The 25034-nt window shown below is 28.1% G+C and overlaps 2 protein-coding genes across 2 annotated transcripts in view; both read left to right on the top strand.

The window, feature by feature from the left end:
• Window positions 1-4768: 4768 nt before the first annotated feature.
• On the top strand, window positions 4769-14849 carry LOC112603252 (proton-coupled amino acid transporter-like protein pathetic). The gene is made up of 9 exons (XM_025351752.1): window positions 4769-5354; window positions 8544-8714; window positions 8790-8940; window positions 10948-11069; window positions 12481-12565; window positions 12630-12956; window positions 13028-13209; window positions 13321-13655; window positions 13729-14849. The coding sequence occupies exons 2-9, from the start codon at window positions 8554-8556 to the stop codon at window positions 14235-14237; spliced, it is 1872 nt and encodes a 623-aa protein (XP_025207537.1). The 5' UTR covers window positions 4769-5354; window positions 8544-8553; the 3' UTR covers window positions 14238-14849.
• An 8051-nt stretch (window positions 14850-22900) lies between these two features.
• Window positions 22901-25034, top strand: part of LOC112603178 — a 16583-nt gene continuing 14449 nt past the window's right edge. The window contains exons 1-2 of the mRNA XM_025351635.1: window positions 22901-23182; window positions 24398-25028. Coding sequence (XP_025207420.1) covers window positions 24457-25028 — 572 coding nt within the window. The 5' untranslated portion in view covers window positions 22901-23182; window positions 24398-24456. The remainder of the gene's footprint in view (window positions 23183-24397; window positions 25029-25034) is intronic.

Raw genomic sequence — 25034 nt, 5'->3', positions numbered from 1 at the left:
TTTAAATATTATTTAATTGGTAAACATTTAAAATCACTGTTGAGTATAAGGACTAGAAATAGTATTATTTTATATCAATACAAAATAACCAAAATTAATCAATAAATGATAATTTCTACGAAAGTAATAAATAGTTTTCAATCTCACTTAAACAATTTTCCCATTTTGCTCAAAAAATTATTCACTTTCAACTAAACACATTTTTAAAAATTCTATTTGCATATCTGATATTCGACAAATACAGAGATATATTTCTTAAAAATCTCAATTATATACTAAACATTTCAAAAGATTGGGTAGATATAAACATATTATACTTCTTATATTTTGGTAATTGCATTTACCTATTATTTATTATATAAATTAAATTACTAAAATTATATTTAAATAAGAAAATGTAATAGGTATATTGTAATAAAATATAATTTTTATCCAAACAAAAGTCACCATTCAACAACTTGTTGTGAAAAATAAAAACTATTGAATTAATAACGTTTTATGTGTACAATACATAGTAGATATACGTATTACCTATCTATTCGCCGTGAACAATTTCATGTAATACATAAGTATAAACTATTTTTAAAACATTATAATTTAATTACTTTTGGAATTTAATTTGTTCTTCTAAATCAAACAAAACGAAGGTATATTAAATACGTTTATTGACTTAAATGTTCAGACATTTGTTTTAAATGTTATTTATATGTTATTTCGACGACAGTTGCGGAAATTTAACCACATTAATTTCCGATTCAATTTGTAAATAAACTGCAGTTAGTCTTGAAAAATTCTTACTCATTTTGTGTATTTACATTTTAGGCAGCTGGTTTAAATGACATAGATAAAAATAAGGTACTGCATTAACAATTTAATCTACGTATATACCCGTAAATTATAGTATTATGTAGTGTTATATACATATCTCTACATTTAAATAGCTGAAAACAATTTATTATAATAAACCAAAGCGCATTTATAATTTTTGAGATAACAACGGCGCATTGCCATATAAAATAATTATTTTTTATAAATAAGTAATTGTATTTATGTTTCAATAATGCAGGTCATAGTTAAAACTATTTTAGTATCGAAAACATAATATCATGTTTAACCGCTTCTCGGTACTTAACTTTATTCATCATGCCCATTATACTGGTATGTATGCATAACAAAAATAATAATACAAAAGTTTTGTTTTCATCATACATTATCGAAATACTAATTAATTTTTAACAACAGATATTGTGTAGCTATATTATTTAAAAATTATAATTTACTTTATTAGTGTGTATATTGTAATTTGTAGCTACTGTTACATAATAATATTTATTCTTTAAAATATATAACCAGGAGTAGAAAAATGTTTAAAATCATTTTCAAAAGTTAATAACAACAGCTATTATAGAACATTTAAAAAAATATAAATATTTTTCAATATAATCAAAAAATAATAAAACTTACTCAAAAGTAAAATGTCTCAATGAAGCGATAAACGTAGATACCGAAAGATAAAAGTGTTCAAAACGGATAATTTAAAGCACTTAAATATATATGACGTTAAAAAGTACTTAATAATTTAGCTTAGTTTAAACACTTAGAAAATTAAGTAAAAAGTTATAATTCAATATCTAAGAATACAGAACGGATATTTATTTTAACTTTTTCGATACAAATTCTAACAACTTTAAATTTTTCTGATTTACTTCAAATGCAAATGCTTAGTTATTTATTATTTTGTATAGAGTTACAGTATTTTAAACTATTGAAAATATATCACACAAAGTGATATTGATAAAGATTCAAATATTAAAAAAAAGCAAATAAGTAATCTCAAAATTTCACTGTATACCACATTCACGCAATCATACTAATTAACATTTAATAAAAATAGAATCATACTATAATAGTGTTATTAACAACTATGATAACACATATTATATCAACACGTTAGTATTTCTAAGTCTGCAGAGAGCATTAATAAAAATATTTATTAATCGGTGAAAAATTCAAGTACTTATTTATGGTTTTTCGTAATCGAATCACAACAATATAACAAAATCGATTTCATCAAAAATCAGTGACGAGTAAATACAAAATAATATTACAGTATTAATTTATTTATTTTATTGTAAGCGAGTTACCTGTCACGGTTTTGCCAGTAAAATTTTAATAAATATATAATAAAAAATATTAATCTATGACAAAATTGTGTTATAAAATTCCTCTATAAAATAAATTTGATGTATTTCCATTTGATGCTAAAATTATTGAACTTCTGGGCATGCTGACTCGGAATATGCCACATAAAATTGTCCATGTGAAAAAAGCCTAAAAATGTGAGCTTAAGGCTCACGACTTATAAGCGCTTACTCATCGATGCATATAGGTATACAATTTACACGTAAGATTTTATTATTTACTGATTTCAATCCCTTAAAATCAAAATTTTGAAAAATTCTTTCTTAATGTATGGTGAAATTATAATATTAATCTACTTTTAAAATTTCAAATTGATAGCTCTAATAGGTTCGATTCTGCGTTGATTATGAATCATCAATCACTTAGGACAGTCTCGTTTATAAATTATACAAATTATTTATTTATTTTATTTATTATATTAATTTTTTTCTTTTCTTCTTTTTTTTGACCTGAAAGTAACTGAATTTCATTTTCTACCAGACACCACTCTTAAAATTAAATATTAAATCATTTTAACTGATTTAAAGTCTAACGGCAGATAATATAACACATTAATCTGCTCAAAATCTAAAAACTAATTTGAATAAACAGATTTTTTATTTAAAATAATAAAACTTCAATCGAAATTATTTTCGTATTTTTTCTAGAAAGTACACTTGTAAATACATTTTATGTTTGGAAACACCACAAGAATTGAAGAACTTTAAGAATATCTATTCTATTGTATAATATGTTATATACTAATTATACAATTTAAATTACCTACAATAGTGTGAAACTGAATAATGTAAAGTATAAAATAGTTTTCAAGAAATGTTATCGTAGTTCGCATTCTAACAATTTTTTCTCAAAAGTGTTATACATTTATACCTAAATATATTGATCTAAAACAAAGAATTATATTTTTTTCAAAAATGTGGTTCACCGAAAAAAAAAAATTTTTAATTAAATTAATTTCATAAATGTATTTATATTAGGTACACTAAAATAATCTTAAAATAAAATTATAAAATTATAGGTACAATTAATTCAGAATAATTCAAATAACCATATACTATGAAACTAATAATTTTTATCATCAACATCAATAAAACTTAAATTGAATATTTATTATATTTGTTCTAAAAGTTGGTAGATATTATTATACTATAATGTCTAAAGCAAACACTAATTAAAGATATTCATAATATCTTAAGACCAAGTACAAAATTAATATCGTGGTAATAGATTACCTATCTTTATTAAATTAATTCATAAAATATACTATTTTAAATTATTACTCAGTAATTCCATTAATTATTCATAATTTATAAGATTTAGATAACGACAAATAATAATTTTCATAAAAAAATTGGAACTTAGTCTTTTCAGAATTAACACCACAAGACTGTCCTAAAATGTTATTAATATTAATTAAAATAAAAATTTAAATATTATGACTTATTATTTTATTAACATATTATTGTATATTTAAACATTATATTTTATTTAAATGTCTAATCTAAACTATTTAAATAATAATTATTTTATATTTATCAACTATAATTTACAGTTTTAATTTATTTGAATATTGTAATGTTATTTAGAATAGGAACCACTGAAATGTAGCATTGATTTTGAAATATAGATATCGTAATTTATTTATTAATGGTAAAAACAAAGGAATATCTTGTTAGTTATAACAAGCTGATTAACGTATTCGCTTCAGCGTTTTCATTATTGTATTATAATACGGCTGTTATTTTATTATATATTTAAACAAATGTAAACAAAGATGACTGATTTTATTTAAAAACAACAACACGCTGAGTAAATTTTAAATATTACATTTTGAATATACTTAGTTTATTTTTTTTCAAACAGACTATCTATACTTAATTTATTGCATATGGTAAAATGAAAATATTAATGAATACTTAATTTAGTCGATTTAATTACTAAGAAGTCATCCAATTTCTATAAATATTGATTTTATAATACATTTTAGTATCGATTCAACCATTTTAAATGACAAAAATAATATTATAATATTATATTGTTTTGATAAAATCATTCGAAAAGAACATTTTTAATTATCACGCAAATAATAAATTGTATCATAACAATTACGAACTCGTAGGTATTTAAAATAATTGGATATAAGGATAGTGAATGTCTATTATATTATTATATATTTTAATAATGCGATAACCGAAATCGATTTCTACAAAAATCAATAGGTGATCCCGAAGTACAATAATTATTTAACTATATAGGACACAGGCATCTAGTATACCTACACATGCTAAAAATAAAATCGTCGTCGTTTATAGGTGATACCGTTTAATAATATATTATAGAATATATTATTGACATTTGCATACTAGATAATATGTTATTGATATTAGTGTTCGGTTTTCTGCGCTTTCAAATCGCATTCGGTTAAACGTGTTGCTCTCTCGACATCCATGGTCAGAGTAATTATTATCGCGCGCGTTATCGCTATTGTCATAACGAGGCGCCGCCGTCATCACCACTTTGGAACGTATATAGCTGTCTTCGATTGATTCTATCATTAAGACAAATTAGTGCAATCTACACACTCATTATAATTATATCATTTCTTTACAATATTATTATAACATTCTGTTGTCAAATTCGTTCATTCATCGACATATTATTATAGTTTCATCCAGTGGTCGCGAACAGTCACAAAGCAGCAGCAACAGCAGCAGCAGCAACTCGACAAAGCTTCATTTATCGACCGAATAGTTGGTTTTACCATTGCTAACTTAAAGAGAATAGAAGTCACTGTTATAATTAATAATGACTAGCCGCAGTATACGTAATCAACATCGAAATTAATTAAAATATATCGATATCAATAAATTGTCGTCGTCGTTATATATTTTACTCGTAAACATATTTAAGTCTAAAATCTGTTCAGTCGTCGACAACCACTCACATCCGACGGACGACCGCTATATCTGTACAGCGGTCAGGTTATAAATACATATACCGGAAACCGGGACAACTGGACGAGAAAAGCAGCACCAGCGACCGTGACAATTGCGGCCAACAAAAGAAAATCGCAGCGTTTCTGCTGCAACACCGTTAGCAGTAGCACACTCCAAAATCACCATCACCACTACTTGCAGCCCCAGCTGCTAAAGGTATGAGCCGTTTTTATTTTTATTTTTTCTTAATTCAACCGATTTACTTTATTTAAGTACCGTTTTCACGTGAACACGTCTGTAATATTTTTTGCAAACATGTAATAAAAGTGTCGAAACATGTCGCACCTATAGACATAACAAGTAAGATATACAAGGCTTTGTGGTGCGTGACGCAACCGTCATTTAGAGTGGCCGCCACCGCTCCCTCAAGTCTCGAGAGGATGTAAATATTTTTTTGTTTAAAGCTTTTACTCTCGTTAACAACGGTGAGGAAATAAGAAATGCATATGTGGAACGATTAGGCTTCAGGTGCCTTACACAGGTGTTTGTGTCTCGTGTAAGATAACGACTACGCGAAAGCACGGTGAATAAGTAGATATATTTTTTTATATATAACGGTGGATACCTACACTTGAAATTCAAGTGATTCAATGAGTTGTAAACAGTTATTATATTATTTAATTTTTTTGTTCGTATTTGTCGTCATTATTTGTGTCCAATGTAGTTTACGTCTATAACGATGTGCAAGTTCTGACGAAGGCACAATTTAATTTATAGTATGCATCTACTGGTAAAAGTCTTTCTATTTTAATGATATTGTACACTTTGTTCATACATTTCCCGTTAAAAAAGACAAAAGAATAAAATGTATTGTTTGATGAGCACTCAATATAAACATTTTTAACATATACTTAACTTTCAAACGTAATCGAGTATATATTTTTACTTATTTGATCGAAACCAAACAATGAAACAAATATTTCTTTAGCAAAAAAAAAAAAAAACTTTATATTACTCATGTTATACGAAATGTTAACTTACAATCATGATTTATTGGCCGTTTCATAAGTTTAATAAAGACACATTTATATGAAATATTTAAAAAAAACATCAATCAAAGAAATTTAAAATATTAGTTGAAAATACTATTTTGACTTATTATATAAAACAAACGACTATTGTTTATAAAAAGTCTAATATATTAATTTTAAATTTGAGTATAACATATTATTGTACTTTAGTGTCCAATAAAAGTAACCATAGTTAATCCCTTAAAAATATATTATAATAATATATAGGTATGTTAAATATGACTATAAAACATAATATGTTAAATATACCCATAGTAAAAATATGAACATAATATTATGTATTATTATGTACAATCATATACTTAAGACTTATAAATTGTATAGTCAAGTTTATAGTTTTTATTTATTTTAGTGATATTAACATACATATATACATTTTACACTGGTGTATATAAAATTATTTAAAAAAATAGGTTGCACAACTTTCTTAGATTACAAATATTACTATAAAACATTTTAAACTGTATAATATATATATATATATATATATTTAATATAACTTTTTAATACAATAATATATGGAAAAACGTCCAAATATTAAATAAAATATTCTTGTCTTACACGACGATGATGTATCAGGAAAATTCTCAATTTATAATATAATTTTCAAAAGATTAAACTACTATACTAAAACTAATTATAAATAAAACTAACATTATACGAGTTTATCAATTTTAAAATTATCTATTTTGTACAACTGATTTTTAAAATTTATTACAAAAAAAAAAAAAAAATTAATTAATTAATTAGAGTATATTAATTTTATAATTAATTTTAAATTTATAAAACGTGGACATGATGCTATAGTCTTACCAAATATTAAAACACAATGATTGTTTTAATTTTAATCATTACAAAAATACATCTTTAGGCCTCGAGATTATTTTTATTTAATTTTATTACTGATAAGTGATAACCGATCGTATACACTTGTAAATTGAGAAACTATCGAGAGACATCTCACATAAAAAAAAAAACATGGCATTTAAGTACCTATAAAATATATGTATCGAAGTGCCACATATTCGGTATAGTATTGCATATTTGTATACATATAAAGAGTATAGCAAGAGGCAAAACCACAAATATAAAATTTGTTTTAACCAACACTTTATTATAGGGAACTTTTTATTTCAGTGCCCTTCTATAATATATACATTTATAATATTTATAAATTGTTTTTTTTATATTTTAATTGAGACCTCATAATTATTTACAAGTTTGAATTGATTTTTTTTTTTGTTAAGTGTTCAATTAGATTTTAATTGTACATTACTAATTATAATTATAAAGATTTTTTTTATAATATCAATCAATTATACGAGACTTATGTGTCATTAATTATTATATATTTTTATCTTTATGGAGCGATTGTTAAACAATGTATATCAGTGTATCCCAATAGGTACTTAAACAATTATTAATTTTATTTTTTTAATCAGATTACCAATATTTTATTAGTATATTATGAACAACGATTTTGAATAAATATATTAAATAAATATACATACAGTAAAACCTTGATAGTCCGGTGAACGCGGTAATCTGGACGGCATAAGTCCGGTATTATTACACACATTTTTTTTTTTTTTTTTATAATACTGTTAATTAATTTGTAAATCTATTTAAATTGTTTATTATTTTTAATTTAAAATGCAACAAGTATAAAGGTGATGGAATTAAAAATAAAAATCTTAGTCATTTGCGTAGGTAATTTTAAAAACTCTTCGATAATCCTAACGATGCTCGGTCTGAATTCGTCCAGACTATCAAGACTCTACTGTATTAGTTTATTATAAGATTTTGTTTTCATAACATATTTGATTATTATCGCCATGTATATGTTGGATCTTATATGTACGAGTAAAATGTTTATATAGTATTTAAGATTGAATTATTTTTATTAAAATTCAAACAAAAATATTAAATTCTTGATTATCGAATAACAGAAAACGATTCGAATATTTGAAATTAATTTTAAGTACAATACCCAATGAAAAAATTTGACTTTAGCTGTTCGGGTAATGTACATTAAACATATAATATAGAAATATTAAATATTAGTCATATATAGTATAATATTCTATTCAATGTAATTGTTTATATTTTTGCCATGTCATCTTTGGCGCAATAATCTGTCGGTAGACTCTTTTCGTCATCTATTTAAACCATAAAATAGTACTATCATACTGACATTACGATTTGCGCGCATTATCGAATATATAATGTTATTATAATGACAACAAATTATGAACGTCTCATGATATGCCTAATGAGTGATGCCCATAATTAATGAACGCATGTTTTGTGGCAGCTTTCGCAGTATGAAACACATCTTAAGTTCGAAGAGCCGTGGCGTAGCCAACAACAACGGCAACGATGGCGACGGCAACGTCGGAACTCAAGGGTGGCGTCATGACAAGGGTGAAAAAAAGCAGCTGCCATACGACCCATTCCAAATGCGTGACAGCTCCAACACAACCACGTGAGTATAAACCATATTGTTATTATTATTTGTATCATCCCGATGCCGCGTTTAAAATCAAAAATGGTTTTTCAGCGCGACCGGTGCCTTACTACATCTGATAAAGAGTAGTCTCGGTTCCGGCGTCCTTGCCATGCCGAACGCGTTCAAAAATGGCGGGCTCATTTTTGGTCTGTTCGGAACGGCTGCTATCGGAGCACTGTGCGCGCACTGCATCTACCTTTTGGTGAGTATAATATTATATTACATGTACAGTGCACCCCGCTGTGTGTGTACGATCATTTCTATCGATTTCACCCTAAGCGCAGTCGTCCGTCCACATTTACCAAACATATTATTTACAGTACACTAATACTATGTTATTATACAAAGTAATTTGTCTATCAATGTATGACCACGCATGTATGGAATTTTTATTTAAAAAAATTGTATTATACATATATATTATGTTCAGAGAAAATAACATAAAAAAATTTTAAAAATATAATCTGTTTTAGAATATAAAAGATAAAAATAAATACACGCCCGAATTCAAATATGAAAACGTAAAGAAGTAAAAACTCATTCAGAAATACATAATTAATGATAAATGTACTAAAAAAAATCTGTTGTTATTACAATATTTAAGTACGTACTTCAACTTGACTTTTTTAAATGAAATACTGAAATTGACAGAAAACTATCACTACGTGTACAGTATAGACACTCTTTGAATTCGTGACTTAATAAGTACCTATGTCACCTGCGTTTTATCGGTCGACAAACAAAAATGTATCATTATTTAATATTGTATAATCGTTATAATAGTTATTAATACATAATTAACTATGTAGTGTTTTTCATCTTACTGTACCAATCGTTGTATATTTTAAACTATGAGAAATCATATTCATTAATATGTTTTTATTCTGAGCAGAGTAACAAATGTATTAGTGTTATAGTAAAATGTATAGTATTTATAATTACCTTTTGAATCTTAAATTATGAAAAGTTTAAGGTTGAAAATCGGATCTAATTGTATACCTATATGGGAGGTCAATAGTAAAAAAATCCAATACTTTCTAATAGAAAAAAAATATATTAGATAATAATAAAAATTATTTTTGGTTCAAAAGTTTAATTTTAACTATTAAAAGCTTAAATAAATTAATAATTGCTAACATTGTATTAAATAATAGTATAATCATTATTATATAATTTATAAAATTTAGTTTTATTAAAATTGGTTTGACCCAACCGATATTCTAATGTATGAATAAATTATAAATAACAATATAAATATTCGAATATCCTTGTTTTTCGAATACTTTAATTGATAAATCATATGAATTCAATTCAAATTGAACACGTTCATTACAACAACCTACTCAATTATGAATATATTCTGGAGTATTTCAGTGAAAAATATTATACACAACACGATAATCAAAGCGGCGTACAGTTCGAAGGCCGAATTTTTTTTTTCATATTATACACGCAGTATTGTAATTTGTTACGCACTTTCAAATGAATGCAGCACTCGCGCCGTTTGATTTCTAATATATGCGCCTTAACATACTGCTGTGGTCTATAATTTACATGACTTACCGGCTGTCATCGTAATATCCTTTTATGATTTTTCGGTTATTCTTTTACTATTTCGATCGAAATTTTAATAAAATTGTAGTTTTTTAACATGGTTAAGTTAACTACGTTTTAATCTTGTTGCTGCTATTAAACACGAAATACAATGGAACACTATTATACTACTATTATTTGAAGTCACTTTTCTTTTAAATATTATTGGAACTTAATAATTACTTGATTATTATTAATATATTAACGAAGTAATAACAATCAACAATATTAAATTACATAAAATGTTATTTGAGTACCAATAAAAATAATAATTTTCAAACACATTATTATTTATTTTTAATAACAATGTATTTTCCAAATTACTTATTTAAAACTTGTGCTTAATTTTTGAATTTTTGCCAAAAAATCGTATTTCTATAATATATTTACATTTTATATACTAATAACTTACGTATTAAATGATACTTCAAATGCATTAAAAAAAAAAAAAAAAATTAACAAGTAATTTAGTAATTTACTTTAGTAACTTTTTTTACGTATAAATTACCTACAATAAAATATAATTAAATTACTGGAAAATTAATTTGATACAGTAATTTTTATCGTAAGTTAAGTTATTTCTTAATTCTGATTAAACGTATTACTCTTTTTCCAGGTGCTGTGCTCACAAACACTAGCTCGTCGTACACGTCGCCCGGCCCTCGGGTTCGCCGACACTGCGTATTTGGCATTTAAGACCGGTCCGCGCCGAATTCGCGCCTGGGCTTCATTCGCAAAGTATGACGATTGAATATAGTATTGATTGTTATCATAACATTTAATTAACAGCGTTATTTAACTATAGTGGATAAAAAATCATAAATCTGACTTGCTGTGCTAGTTATTCTAAAAAATATCTTTTGAATGCTGATCTTAAATTTAAAATAAATATTGTTTGTGTATACCTATTACCTGAGATCATCAAATGACTGCCACACCATGTATATCAAAGATAAATTTCAGACCTTTGACCAATCGTTAGAGTATTTTTGTAGCTAAAATAACAGGCTTTTAATACACCAACTAAGGATTTTTAAAAAGAAATATCTACTCACTGACATATTTTATAGGATAAAAGCTATTGAGTTCGTTTCTACTATTGTTATGCTTATGCTGTATATGTATTATGAGTAAATACATTTCATTTTAACTTGACAGTTGTCATTCGTTATCAATTGTATATTTTGTTTGACTTTTATGGCCTTTATCGTGGATATTTTAAACTGTAATAAAGTTTATTGAATTGGGCATAAGGCTATAATATAAAAGGGAATGAAAGAATGATTTATTAAAAAGTTACATGCAGGCGTATTTGTTTTGATATACATCGTATTTGTTTGAGATAAATAATGTAAATATACATTAGGTACACATAAAATTATCAAATACTCACAAATGCGTACATTCAGCATATGAAATTGCTGTTTAATATATAACCAAATATCATGTACAATAAATGACAGTTCTTTTTATCCGATCTGATTTGGTAGTGATTGTATAATAAATATTAGAAAAAATCCTGGTAATAGATTTGAATTTACTAAAAAGTTAACATGTATCTATAACTCAGCTATAATAGGTATAATTTGTATCTAGTATTATTTTTTTATGAAACAACAACCCAAATACATTTTTCGAAATTCGATCAATAATATAATAAAAATATTGAACGTTTTAATTATAGTAATTGGATATAAATTTTATATTTTATTGAGTCAAATCTTAGACATTATTAACAAATATTATTTATCATTTTCATATTATTTTTAAATTTCAACAAAATTAATATATTCGCATAAACTATAATATTTAGATTGTTTTACCTTAAACATATGATGGTAAAGCTACCTCTCTTAAATACCAACTGTATAAAATTGTAATTTTTGATATAGAAAAAATTATAAAATTATAACAAAAAATAAACAAAACCTAACAACTATTTTTAAAGAAAAAAATTTTACTACTTGTCTAGTTTGAATCAAAGTCGTTTTTTAACACATTTCTTGTGCCAATATATAATTTATATTTTCAAAAAATACACAATAAATAATAATGCAATATTCTTTTATTTATTTTTTTTATGTCCTGTGACTGCAAATATTTTCATGTCACTGTTCATTTAACTATCTGCAAAAATGTCTAAATAAAGAGGGTTTGTTAACGCTGCATTGTTTTGCACGTATTATTTCGGTAACTGCGTTTACGTCATACTCATCTCGGCGTCATTCAAACAGGTATATAACAACTGTACATAAACTTGAAACAGCTTTCATCCTATTTTCACTTTGACTTTTTCAGGTTGCAGACAACCATACGCCTGAAGAGTGGCATTTCTCCATCCGTACTTGGATCTTGGGTCTCGCCTTACCGATTCTTCCTCTCGGCATCATTCGTACACTCCGAGTGTTGGTCCCCTTTTCGGCCGTAGCGACAACATTCATACTAGTCGGCTTGGGTTGCTCCATGGTGTGGGTGGTTGTCGGTGTCAGTCCATTTTCTAGTAAGGAAGCTGTGCTTGCAGCCGTGCCGCTACCAGATATGGCGTCTCGCCCATGGGTTGGCACAATTGCGCACATGCCACTGTTCTTTGCTACCGTTGTCTTTGCCATGGAGGGTATCGGCACTGTATGTATTATATGTCAGACAATTTTAATTACTATATAATGACTTCAATAATAACACTTTTTTATGGACAGGTTCTACCGATTGAGAATTCAATGCGTCATCCAGAGCATTTTCTCCGGGCCCGCCCGTGCGGAGTGTTGAATGCTGCCATGACTCTAGTCGTATTTTTATATTCGATAGCTGGCTTCCTCGGATACTTGCGTTTCGGCAATGACACAGAAGGTTCGATTACGCTCAATCTTCCTAACGATTTGTATGTATTTTTAGTATTATAATTAATAATCAATGATAAAACTGAAAATAATCAGATTAGTGACAGTTATATTAATAAACTGTAATTTTTTTTTATTGCTCCAAATTATAGATTTGCTGAGGCAGTTAAGATGATGGTCACGCTGTCGATACTCTTCTCGTACGGCTTGCAATTTTGTGTCCCCAGTGAGATCGTTTGGGCTCGCTTAGGGCCTTGGCTTCATAAACGTAAATCAGATGCCAAATATTCAACTCCTACCATAGACAAAGAGACTTCCACTGTAAGCACCATAGTCGGTACCATAGTAACCATGACCACGGTTACTTCAACAGTGAACCATACAACAAACAACGAGAAGAAACAGACTGAAGAAGAACTGGATGAACCAGAAAAGTACATGGATTGGGAATATTATGTCATGCGGGCCTTAATGATCCTGGGAACTTGTACAGTACCATATTATATTGATATAATGTCGTTCTAGTGTATACTCACATTGATTTAATATATTTATTACAGTTGGTATTGCTGCTATCGTACCTAACCTTGCTCCCATCATCTCTTTATTCGGGGCAGTGTTCTTCTCCATCTTGGGACTATTGTGTCCAGCTGCAATTCATTTGATAGTATTTTGGAATCATAACAACGATAATAGTGAACATAACGAGGATTCAGATTCAGAAAACGATTTAAGATTTGACGGTGTCGATAACTATGCGATGTTTGATGACATGAGTATAGAATGTGGTAGTGTAACACAAGGACAACAGCAAAAGAGGATGAGCAGTGATCCACTGGGTACCAGAAAGAAGGCTATGAACAGATTGACGGCTGCCAAAGATGTGGCCATCATTTTACTCGCTTTATTTGCCATGGTTTCTGGGGCATATGCATCTTTGGTTGATATATTTCAATCTTACAAAGTCAGTGGTGAAGTCCACTCCGTGAATTCTACCATCGTAATGATAACGACTACTATAGGCCCAGGGCCGGAATCAGCGTTTTTGTTGACAAAAGAAATACATTAATCGATATGCATAAACACCACCAAACACCGACCCATACTTTAAATAACACGTGGAGAGGTGTTGTAAAGTCACTTTCTCGCCACTTGATATATTATTATGTTGGCTATATGAATGTTACCATTATAATTGGTTTCACTCTTAAAGTCTTCGTATGTTCTTAATATACTTTGGACATAATTATAGTATCATTATTTTTTTCCTAATGGTCTATTGTCTTAATATAATTGTTGTAGGTAGGTGTTGTTATTGACTGATGCTATCTGTCTTAGACCTATTTATTTTTATTTTTATTTTTATTGAAAATGTGTTATTTTCTTCTTTTATTTGATCAACTCAACGTGTTGTTCTGTACCAGCACGTTGAAAACAAAATGTACCACATAATTTTAAATATTATAGTAGGGACATATTTATTATTGTCATTATTGTTTCTAAATTATTATATTATACTACTATTTCACATTTTCACTTTCATATGTTACTAATTTTATAAGACATTTTTTAAAAATATATTTTGGATTTCATCAGTTGTTACTTATAAAATAGTTGAAATCAATACAAAATATTTTTTTAAGAAATGATGAAAATGTCAAATGATTTTACCATTGGTATGATTTTTAATATACTTTATACATGTTTTTTTTTTTTGTTCGAAATACATATTAAATTTTTTTCAACATACTATAGTTATTTATTTATACATTTTTTAGATAGTATGTATTTCCTTGAAGTTAGCGAAGAGCGTATTTAAGCATAATATTCATATTAATTAAATAATTTAATAATATTTTAGGTATTCAGATATTTATACGTTTTATTTATTTACTGTTAACCTAAAGAATATGTATGTGAATTATAAACACATACTGTTAGATTTGAAAACACCTTCGTGAAAATTTCTTTAATTTCCAATATTTCTTTTTTTTTCAAGCAGCTAAGTAAGTATAAGTTTATAGATATTATTACATTTTACTAAATTGATGAATAAAATACAATAAATAAGTACAAATTTAAGCGTTCTCGGTTAACCTCAATTTTTAAAAACTGATACGTATTTTAAAAATTTATCAAAACCTAAGTTTTTATTTTTCTAAATTCTAACCACAACCGAAAAAAAAACTTTCAAACTTGAAACCAGTGCATTTAATTACTATGATGAATAGTGCGATATAATAATATAGTTTGTGTTGTTGAACTTGTCAAAGTGCTTTATACGTAATCAAATCATGATAAACTGATTAAATAAATATTATTCCTGTATGAAAAAATCTAAAACCTCAGTTGTGACCATGAAAATATTACGACGAGATCCGGTATTGAAGTAGTTCGACTTGATACAATAACAGTATTGTCATATCTTTCTTATATAGTTCTTTGAGTTCTATGTATTCTTTACACAGGACGTTTGAGTTATAAAAATAAAAATATATTCTAGTATTATGTTGAAACATTAATACACCAATATTATTGTGCAATATTTTATTTTATTTTTAAAATGTTGATAATTAAATAATAAGAAATAGGCGTACATGTTAAATTTACGACTTGCAATCAAAAATAATAATGAAGAATAATGCATATTGGTATATTATAGTGACTACAAAAAAAAAAAAAATAAATAAATAATTAAATGAAAAAAAAGTAATAATAATAATAATTTAACTGGTACCTTCTAGCTCAATGTTTAATGCGGATCTAGTTGTTTTGGCAAAATGACAATTTGTTGCCGAACGGTTTGTTGCTAGACCATATTTTCAACGATATAACAATGATATTTTACGTGAATGCGTTAATAATTATTTTTAACAAGCGATGACGGTGGTATTTATCGAACATAAATATGATATATTCTAAGAATGTTTCCATTTTATTTTTTTCCAAAATACGGCGATTATTGATTATAAAATGGTTCGAACGGGTTCTTCATCGATAATGTGGTTCACTTGCACAGTTGCATCTCTACGGCGTCACGTGTGTTTCTATCGTGCTGACGTGCTAGTCATTGTATTATCAAGTATTATAAATATCAAAAATGCAGATTAATAAAAACTTTATAATGGTATAAAGTTTTATGAATATTCGTGATAAATTTAATGCGGATGAAGGAAAAAAGGCTTGGCGATGTCGTCGTAAAGATTTATTTAATCCTACTCGAATACATATCGGCGTAAATGATTTTAAAGTAGGTATTAAAATTTTCTACTAAAAACCAATTGTCATGATTTTGAAGCACCTAGAATAAAAGTAGTAAACACAGCTTTGATAGAAGTATCCGTAAACGAGCTATTTTAACTACGAAACAAACGTCTTGAGTATATTAACAGGTTATCACATATGGCAAGGTATACACGTCAAAATATATTTATTTTATAAATTTAGAGATTTATCCGTTAGAAAAAAATATATGTTTTAATGTCTCCATAAGTCCAAAGTTTGTTCCCTGCGTATATATTTAAATAAGAACTGTTATATAACAGATGTTCTGATAAATAATTTTGAAAAAAATTATTACACAGTTTTTTCAATACAGAGTATAATTTATATAAATTGGAACAATTAAATGTCATAATATTTAAGAAATTTAAACAAAATTGAGAGAGCCAGTTTAGGGCCATTGATTTTTCTTAAGGGGCCGTGGGCCGACCACCTAATACCCCTTTTTGGCAAAGTAACTAGAGTTTATAATAACAATTTATTTATTTATAAACATTAAAACATTATATTGTATATATTGTACAAATATACCTTACTTTTATGATTTTCATTTAAATAATAATTTATTACTTTTGTCTTATTTTACCTTTTACGTACCTTATTTGTTCCAACATCTAAAAAATCATACATTGACACAAAAGGAAAAAAAATTGTAGCTAAATATTTTTTAATAAATTCCAAAATGACCTATATTTTGATTACTCAAAGACTTCAATAGTGATTGATCTTAAAGTGTAATTAAATTCTGAAAATACAATGAAAAATGGAAATAATACTTAACTTTGTATTTTAAATTTGAGCACTATATTTGAACACAAACAAATGACATTAATAATATTAATAATCTATAAAATGGTTTTTATTGTCAGGGCTCTAATTTTATTCTAAAATATTTCGTGTACTTCAACTAAAATGTCCCATTTAGTCCTCAAATGTTTGGTTATTTATCCAAAAATGTTATTTAATATTCAATAAAAATATGATGAGCCTTGCTTTTTAGTTAATCAAATAATTTCTGAATTTAAGTTGTTATTTCAACTGATTAAAATCACTTTAACTGTTTTTAATTTTTTATTAACAATCAAAACTTCACTATTAATATTTTATTTTTATTATTATTTTTTTAAACTAATATGTAATTTTTTTTGTCTGTATTATGACTAAATTTCAAATGAAAATTGCACATTAGTTCATTTTTATCATGTATAGATAAAATTATAAATAATAAATTTTATAAATGGTTTTATGCAACTTTTTATAACTTTTACGTTATTATTATAAATTTATCGTTTTATTATTCCATATATACAAAGATTTTGATGATTTTCTAGAAAAAGATATTTTTGGTATTATAATAGTATATAATTAATAATTAATAATTATTTTTTTATATATTTAAAGTATTATAATAATAACTAATAAAATGCATTTTTGAAATAAAAGGAAAACTGATCATTATGCGTTTTTATTTTAAACTGATTAATTTGTTAAATTGATTTAAGTATATCATTAATTCAAACATAACTTTTGTAAGATAAACTAAAATTTACCTAAAAGTCTTTGTCCAGTATTATAGTAAAATTTAAATAAATTCTAGAGTTTCTAAAATGACCAACAGTTTTGTTAAATTTAAATATATTATTTATCCTATGTCAAATTAAAAAAAATAAAATAGTTTTCATACCTAGTAAAAATATTCAGCTTTAAAGTTTGTTAAATAAACATATATATTTATTGTTGAGGGATGGAATCGGTGATTTTTGTCTTTATCTAACACAGGTGAATATATTATTTTTAGACGTAATCTAGAGGCGTTTTTATTACAACGTACCAATTGATCTAGTAAAGCGATAATTATTCAAAAAATGGATTTGAATAAATTTATTTTCAAGTCTACATGAGATAACTTTTCTTTTATTTTTGATTTTATCCTTCTAAATCCTAAATAATTAATTTAAAAAAAAAAAATAATTAAAAGAAGTGGAATACTTTAATATTTGAGTAAGTAGTTTAAATCAAAAATCTAAGAAAATTTATTTTAAGTGTAATTGACGACAAATTCTAATCTGTTTTTAGAATTCTTCTTCAAGTTAACTTGAACCTTGGCAGAATAAAAATGTGTGATAATTTATACATTAACAACATTTTAATTTTGAAATCAACAAATCATCTTGTTGGCCTTATCATAAAGCTCTTTTATGATATTTATATTTTAACTCCAATTTTCGTTGATTTAATAATTTTTTTTTCTACTGTCTGTAATAATCTTATAAAAAAAATAAATATTATAGACGTAATAGTAACTAAAATTCCACACAATTTATGTATTACTTAAAATTTCTTTAATAAAAGACAACCATACTTTAATTTTACCACAAAGTACTACTGTTTTTATAACATTTGTATTTTGATTGTAGTAAATATAAGTTTGTGTAACTAAAAAAATAAAAAATAAATAGAGAATTACATTTTGTTATTAAAGTATAATAGTAATATACGTTTTTGTATTTTCACTAAACTCTACAATAAATTTCATATTGTGTGATATGGATACGACTGCACTCACTGTAGATAAGTTGGCCGAAAACTACTATATGAGCTTATGCAATTATTTGACTGGCATGAAGAATTTTACATTAAAAAGAAAAATCGGTGCGCTGGTAGGAGAAAACCACACTATTAGTCTAGTATGTGAAATCTTTATCAAAGAGTATTAAAACGCAAAAACCGGACAGTTATTATTCCAAGGCGGTACACTAGCGATCAAAACTTACAAATGGATATACTCATCCGACAATAATTTTGACTTTCATTTCAAATCTAAACAAAATTCAACCTAGACATGATACTTATTACAAGCACCGTATATTTCAAAAAATAACAATCCTCCGCGAAGAAATTGAAAACATTTCAAAACACTAACAAACATAAAAAATGAATTGATAATTAAAAAAAAAAAAAATAACAATACTTAAAAATAATAATAACATATTAGATACTTAATATTTTTAATATTTATATAACTTATAGGTATTTTATATTTTTTATGTAATAATTTTGGATTTTTTTTTTAAATTTTATAATACTATCGAAAATATTACATAATATTTTATTTGATTAATCCATTTATAAATGTATTTCTTTAATGATACTTATCTACTTAAAATCTTTTATATATCACCAAAATAGCATCGCGCCGAATCGTCTGCGCCAAAAGTTTCATTCTTGTATCTATATATTTATTATTTAATAAGGCATGATAAAATTATCTTAATCACGTAGTATAGCACGTGAATTGTTTATTGTAGTCTGTAGAGGTAATGATATAATATTATAATTATAACTTAAATGTTAAATGTCACATCATTTTTCAAGTGTGTACATTATTTTAATATTTATGACTCACGTAATAACCACTGTATTTCTAAATCATAGTGTACAATGAGTCTATACAGCAGAGGCCCATTATAATCATATTATGCATTAGAATTGACGAAGTATAATAACTATTTTGTTCTATAACGACGACTAACAAATGTCATGAACAATGAAGACTTAAAAGTTAATATTTACATATTTAAAAAAATTTACAGGCAAGTCACCAATTGACCCATTTTAGTTCAATTGATGCAATGATGATTGCGCAATCACAAAATGTATTCATAAATTTGCTATAGAATTTCATAAATTATAACATTTGTGGTGTGGTGAAATAGAATTTATTGATTAGTCTACATAATTTATGTTTATGAGATTTTCTAATTTTTTTTTAATTAACAAAATATAATTTGATTGGCGACTGTGCGTATAAAATATTTAGGTGTTTCATGTTAAAACTAAAGGTACATTTAAAGAAAACTTTATCATTTGTAAAAATATCAAATTCCTCCAAAATACTGACGAAAATGTTAATTTCACCTAAATAAAAATTGAATTTGTGTCACGCTCGGCAGATTTGTATTAATTTGTATATCTATTTATATTTTATCGATTTTCAACATAATTTTATCTGTTATCTTAATTGTTTATTATAATCTTTTACAAGACACCAAAATGTCATTTATATGCGAAAAATACGTATACGATTTGCTAGTGCTTGCGTGTTAGACAATATTTTAAACGCAAGTCGTCTTACGTTTACCCATGACCTCGGAATATAGTGTAGAAATGGTATAATGTGGTGGGAGGATCAGGAGAAATCCGGTTACCTCCACTGCCGCCTCCGCCGATATGTCAAATCGAAGACTTTTAATCGATCCGAAGACAACAGTTAATAAACTTGAATTATGAAATTAATAGTATTAATAATAATTATTAGCAAATATAGATATTACCCTGTTGAAAAGTTTATTTTTATTTAATTTTTTAACTTAACTAGATAATTAATTTTCTAGTCAACATAATGATTTAGTTAGTTTAGTAAACTGTCAAAATAACTTAGTTTTTTCAGTTAATTTAAAATTAACCCATCAAGTTAATATCAAAAATGTTTTTAAAATTATTTGTCTTAATGGTTTTTTAATATTACGTACTGTATGTCTGTAGACAATTTTAAATAAAAACAATCAAATTACTTAATGCTATGATAATAAAAATAAATACCTAATACTTTAGTTTCTGTTCTGATTTTTCATAAATAATACCTACTATATGTAAATAAACAAAAAATACTCTTTATATGATCCACGTACTATTTAAAAATGTAGTAAACTTACAACTTGAAGAGTTAAATTTATTATTTGTAAACTATTAACTACTAACTTATAATGATCTTAATATGTTCACTTAACTTAATCTGAATTATTTTCGTTAATTTGCTCACCTTTGATTATTAGTGATGGTGGTACTTGTAAAAAAAGACGACAATAATATATTTAAGACTTTTGGAGAACGCTATACTTACCCTGCAATGTGTAGTCTTCCTAGTTCAAATAACAATCGTTAAACATATACCTATAATAATAATTATTGTGTTACCGATTATGTGTGATTGATTTTCAACAAAGTATTGGATAATAATAGAGTTTTTTTATGGTATTTAATTTTCAAGTGAGCGATGAGTATTTAAAAAAAATAACATTTCACTTAGACTTTTTTAATTCATAAAAATATACAGTAAAAATCCAACATACTAACGCAAATAACGCTATTACCTTTAAACTTAATAATATCGGGTCAATTAACTCAAACATTAAAATTTAATAATGAAAAATCGGTTCTGCTGAACACAAATTTGATATGTTAAGCTCTGGTAAGACGAAGACGACACATGCGGGTTTATTGCGTCATTTTAGATTTGTATGTGTACACAGTATTTTTTGAGCTCAAAATAATTATAATTAGTTTGTAGCAACTTTTTCATGTGTAGTTGACGTTGTCGATGCTTTTATACTTATAATGGTTATGTTATTGAATTGTACTTTTTTATTTTTAACATACACATTTTGTTTACTACGCTCCTTAATGACTTTATGGATAGTACTTGGGAGCATCGTAAAATACACTATACCTTTTGAATAACTAAATTATCTAATGGGTGAAAACAGCTAAATGATCTATAAAACTATATAGCATTATACTCTCGCATAGTTTGGTTATAAAAATAGCTAGTCTACCTACTTAGGTATCAAAATAAATTAAAGTGATCAATTAGATACATGGCTCTTATAGTCATATTATAATCTAACTTTATATTATATTATAAATGTAAATAAAATATAATATCAAATACATATTTTATCGTGAGTAGTGTAAAATATCTCAATATCTGGCTTAAAAAAATTTAATTTCATCATAAACTACTAAAAATATACTTACACCTATACGGGTACACCTTTTTATTTATTACTTTCAACAAATAAATGTATAGTAAATAAGTGAGATTAAAAAAAATAATTTTTCAGTACAGTCATTAATGCAAATTTATGAAAATTTTATTTATATATAATAGTAATTGAATGAAGGAAATGAACATATTTTATAGCCAATAGACATATTATATATGCATTTGCAGTGTTACTAAATCAGCTTTCATTACGACGATGTTCGATAAATTTGGCACGCATGAAATATAAAGATCGGTCGGCCGCACGACGGTAATATTATATTATAAAGAACATATTGCAAAGTAAAAAAAACCCAATGAAAATTTGCAATAATAGCAGTTGTTGTTGCTGCTGCTGCTGCCTTCCGTCGCAAAACCGCGCGAATAGAAAGCGACGACGTCGTTGGCGGTGGCGGAGAATAGTTAGGTTTGGAGGTACGGCGCGGGTCGGGGGAAGAGTAGTTTTCTCAACCAGCACTACCGCCTTCGGTTAAGAATGTTCCCCCTCGCCATAACCATCACCACCACCTCTCTCTGAAAACCAATCGTCTACTAGTGACTGTATACATGTATATGTGCTTATGATATCGGCACCGTCGCCATACCACAAACTCGCAATGCTCAGTAGAGCAATAGCAGTTTCACACGTACGCACGGAAACGACTGACTCTACGCATGTGCTTCAGCCTCATTTCCTGCATCGTCTCAAAAACTGTAAGTCAGAACCACGGCCGCCACAGCAACAGTGTTAGCTGGTGTGATTGTACATCAGTGAAATATTGGACCTTAACGTTTAACGCGACGGTACCGTCCATTGTACGATTACGGACATTTTTGCGCTGCGGTGGAGGCGTTCCGCCAACGACGACGACAAAAACCGATATTGGGACCGCACGACGATTATTAACGTATGTATAAACAATTTATTTATAATTCGTGATTAATCGTGTCATATTGATAATATAATATGCTCATGTATATAATGCGCAAGGATTTCGCAAATATTTGTGAAAAACGTTTCATTGACAGCCCCATATACATATATTTTAATCTTCTAATATTTAATTTAGCCATACATAATATTATTATTATAACGTTTAAGCGTGTATAATACCGAATGGTATAATAATGTACGTTCATGAGAGACTTGAACGCGCGCTTGTCACTCCTGCGATGTCGAGGAGAGGTCATTATCTGTCACGTATTGCATAGCATATTATAATATATTTTGTTAATAATGAATTGAACGAGCGTTAAGAGCGCGCGGTTTTACCTAAATCACCGCCGATTACCTAAATTATAAGTTTCGACGGACACGTCATCTCCTACTCGGTATATAGACGTGGCTCTCTCTCTTTTCCATCACAACCGCCACCACCACCGCCGCCGCCGCCGCCACGACTTCCTTATAATAAACTCTGTTTAAACCCTATATTATACATCACCGATTCCACGTGCCGGCGGTCGTCCACCTGCAAATCATGCGAGGGCTGTGTGCACTTCGTATAGTATATAAATATAATATAATATGCACACGCGTCATGCGTTCGTGTGTGCGTGTTATTGTTATAGGCACGCTGTATACACAGCTTCCGCACGCACGCGCGAAAAATATGTTGCGGCGACGTCTGCACACTCTCTCCTCGGCAATCGCGGTCGCCGCCACCGAAATGGTTATAGGTCTTAAGTATATAGCGCTGTCGTCGCTTCTGCGGAAAAGAGAGAGCAGCTCACGGCGGCGGCGGCGAAATCTATGTCACTAAACCGCCGCCGCCGCAGCATTTCCCAAACACACGCACGCGCAGCAGCCATATATATCTGCACGACGACACATGAACGAATAAAAGAAATTTGACGGCGGCGCGCCTTCAGTGCTCATCGTCAACCGACAAACGTATTTATGCGAACGAGCGACTGCGACGACGACGACGACGACTCTTAACATTATAATATTATATTATATTATTATCGTACGTTATGAATCGAATTTTCGCAAGCCCTCCTCGTGCGCAATATAATTATGTTATATAATATAATATAATATGCATGCACATTGTTATTATTATGTTCGGATGACGTCTTATAGTAACTTTTAAAATTGGTTTTTTTTCTTTCCTCTATAGTTTTCGCGGTGACGTTTTTGTCAGCGTTTGACAATCACGACGAACATCGCGCCCCCGCTATGATTCACAGCGGCGGCGGCGCAGATTGTTATACCGGTGCGGTAGCAACCACGACGAATACCGCCGGCAACCCTTCGACGACCGCAATGATGGCTAACATACAACAACAACAACAACAACAACAACAACAACATCAACAACATCAACAAATACAACACCAACAGCACCAGCAAATCTCCGCGGCCGTCACAGACATGCCGACGGACTTCTGGTGGTGGTCCACGACGACGACGACGACGGCGGCACAGCAACACGCCGACGGCGGCGGTCCGGCGCCCGGACACCAACACCAGCAGATATCGTCTTCGTCTTCTCAACAGCAACAACACCAGGAGACCATCGACGGCGACGAGTTTGACGGTTTCGACTTGTCGCTGCTCATAAACGGCGCCGGCGACGGATACTTCAGCGACGCGTCGTCCGCCGACTGTCGCGTGCCGGCGGCCGCCATTTCCGCGACGGTCACCGTGCACACCAACACGTCGTCCATGGACGGCGCCGGCGCCGACGGCGACTGTTACTATCCGTCGGCCGCGACGTCCACGTCGCTGCAACAGCAACTCGACCTACAGCAACT

The sequence above is a fragment of the Melanaphis sacchari genome, unplaced genomic scaffold (assembly GCF_002803265.2).
Source record: "Melanaphis sacchari strain LSU unplaced genomic scaffold, SCAv2.0 Contig9_pilon_pilon, whole genome shotgun sequence".
Lineage (NCBI taxonomy): Eukaryota > Metazoa > Arthropoda > Insecta > Hemiptera > Aphididae > Melanaphis > Melanaphis sacchari.
The sequence above is the reverse complement of the archived record's forward strand: the minus strand, read 5'-3'. Positions and strand labels throughout refer to the sequence as shown.

What these genes read in the sequence shown, in the direction of transcription:
- LOC112603252 (XM_025351752.1), top strand. Translation starts at nt 8,554, where the DNA reads ATGAAACACATCTTAAGTTCGAAGAGCCGTGGCGTAGCCAACAACAAC. An exon ending in TCTCGGCGTCATTCAAACAG is followed by an intron (nt 12,566 to 12,629) that starts GTATATAACAAC and finishes TGACTTTTTCAG; the next exon opens with GTTGCAGACAACCATACGCC. An exon ending in CTTAATGATCCTGGGAACTT is followed by an intron (nt 13,656 to 13,728) that starts GTACAGTACCAT and finishes TATTTATTACAG; the next exon opens with TTGGTATTGCTGCTATCGTA.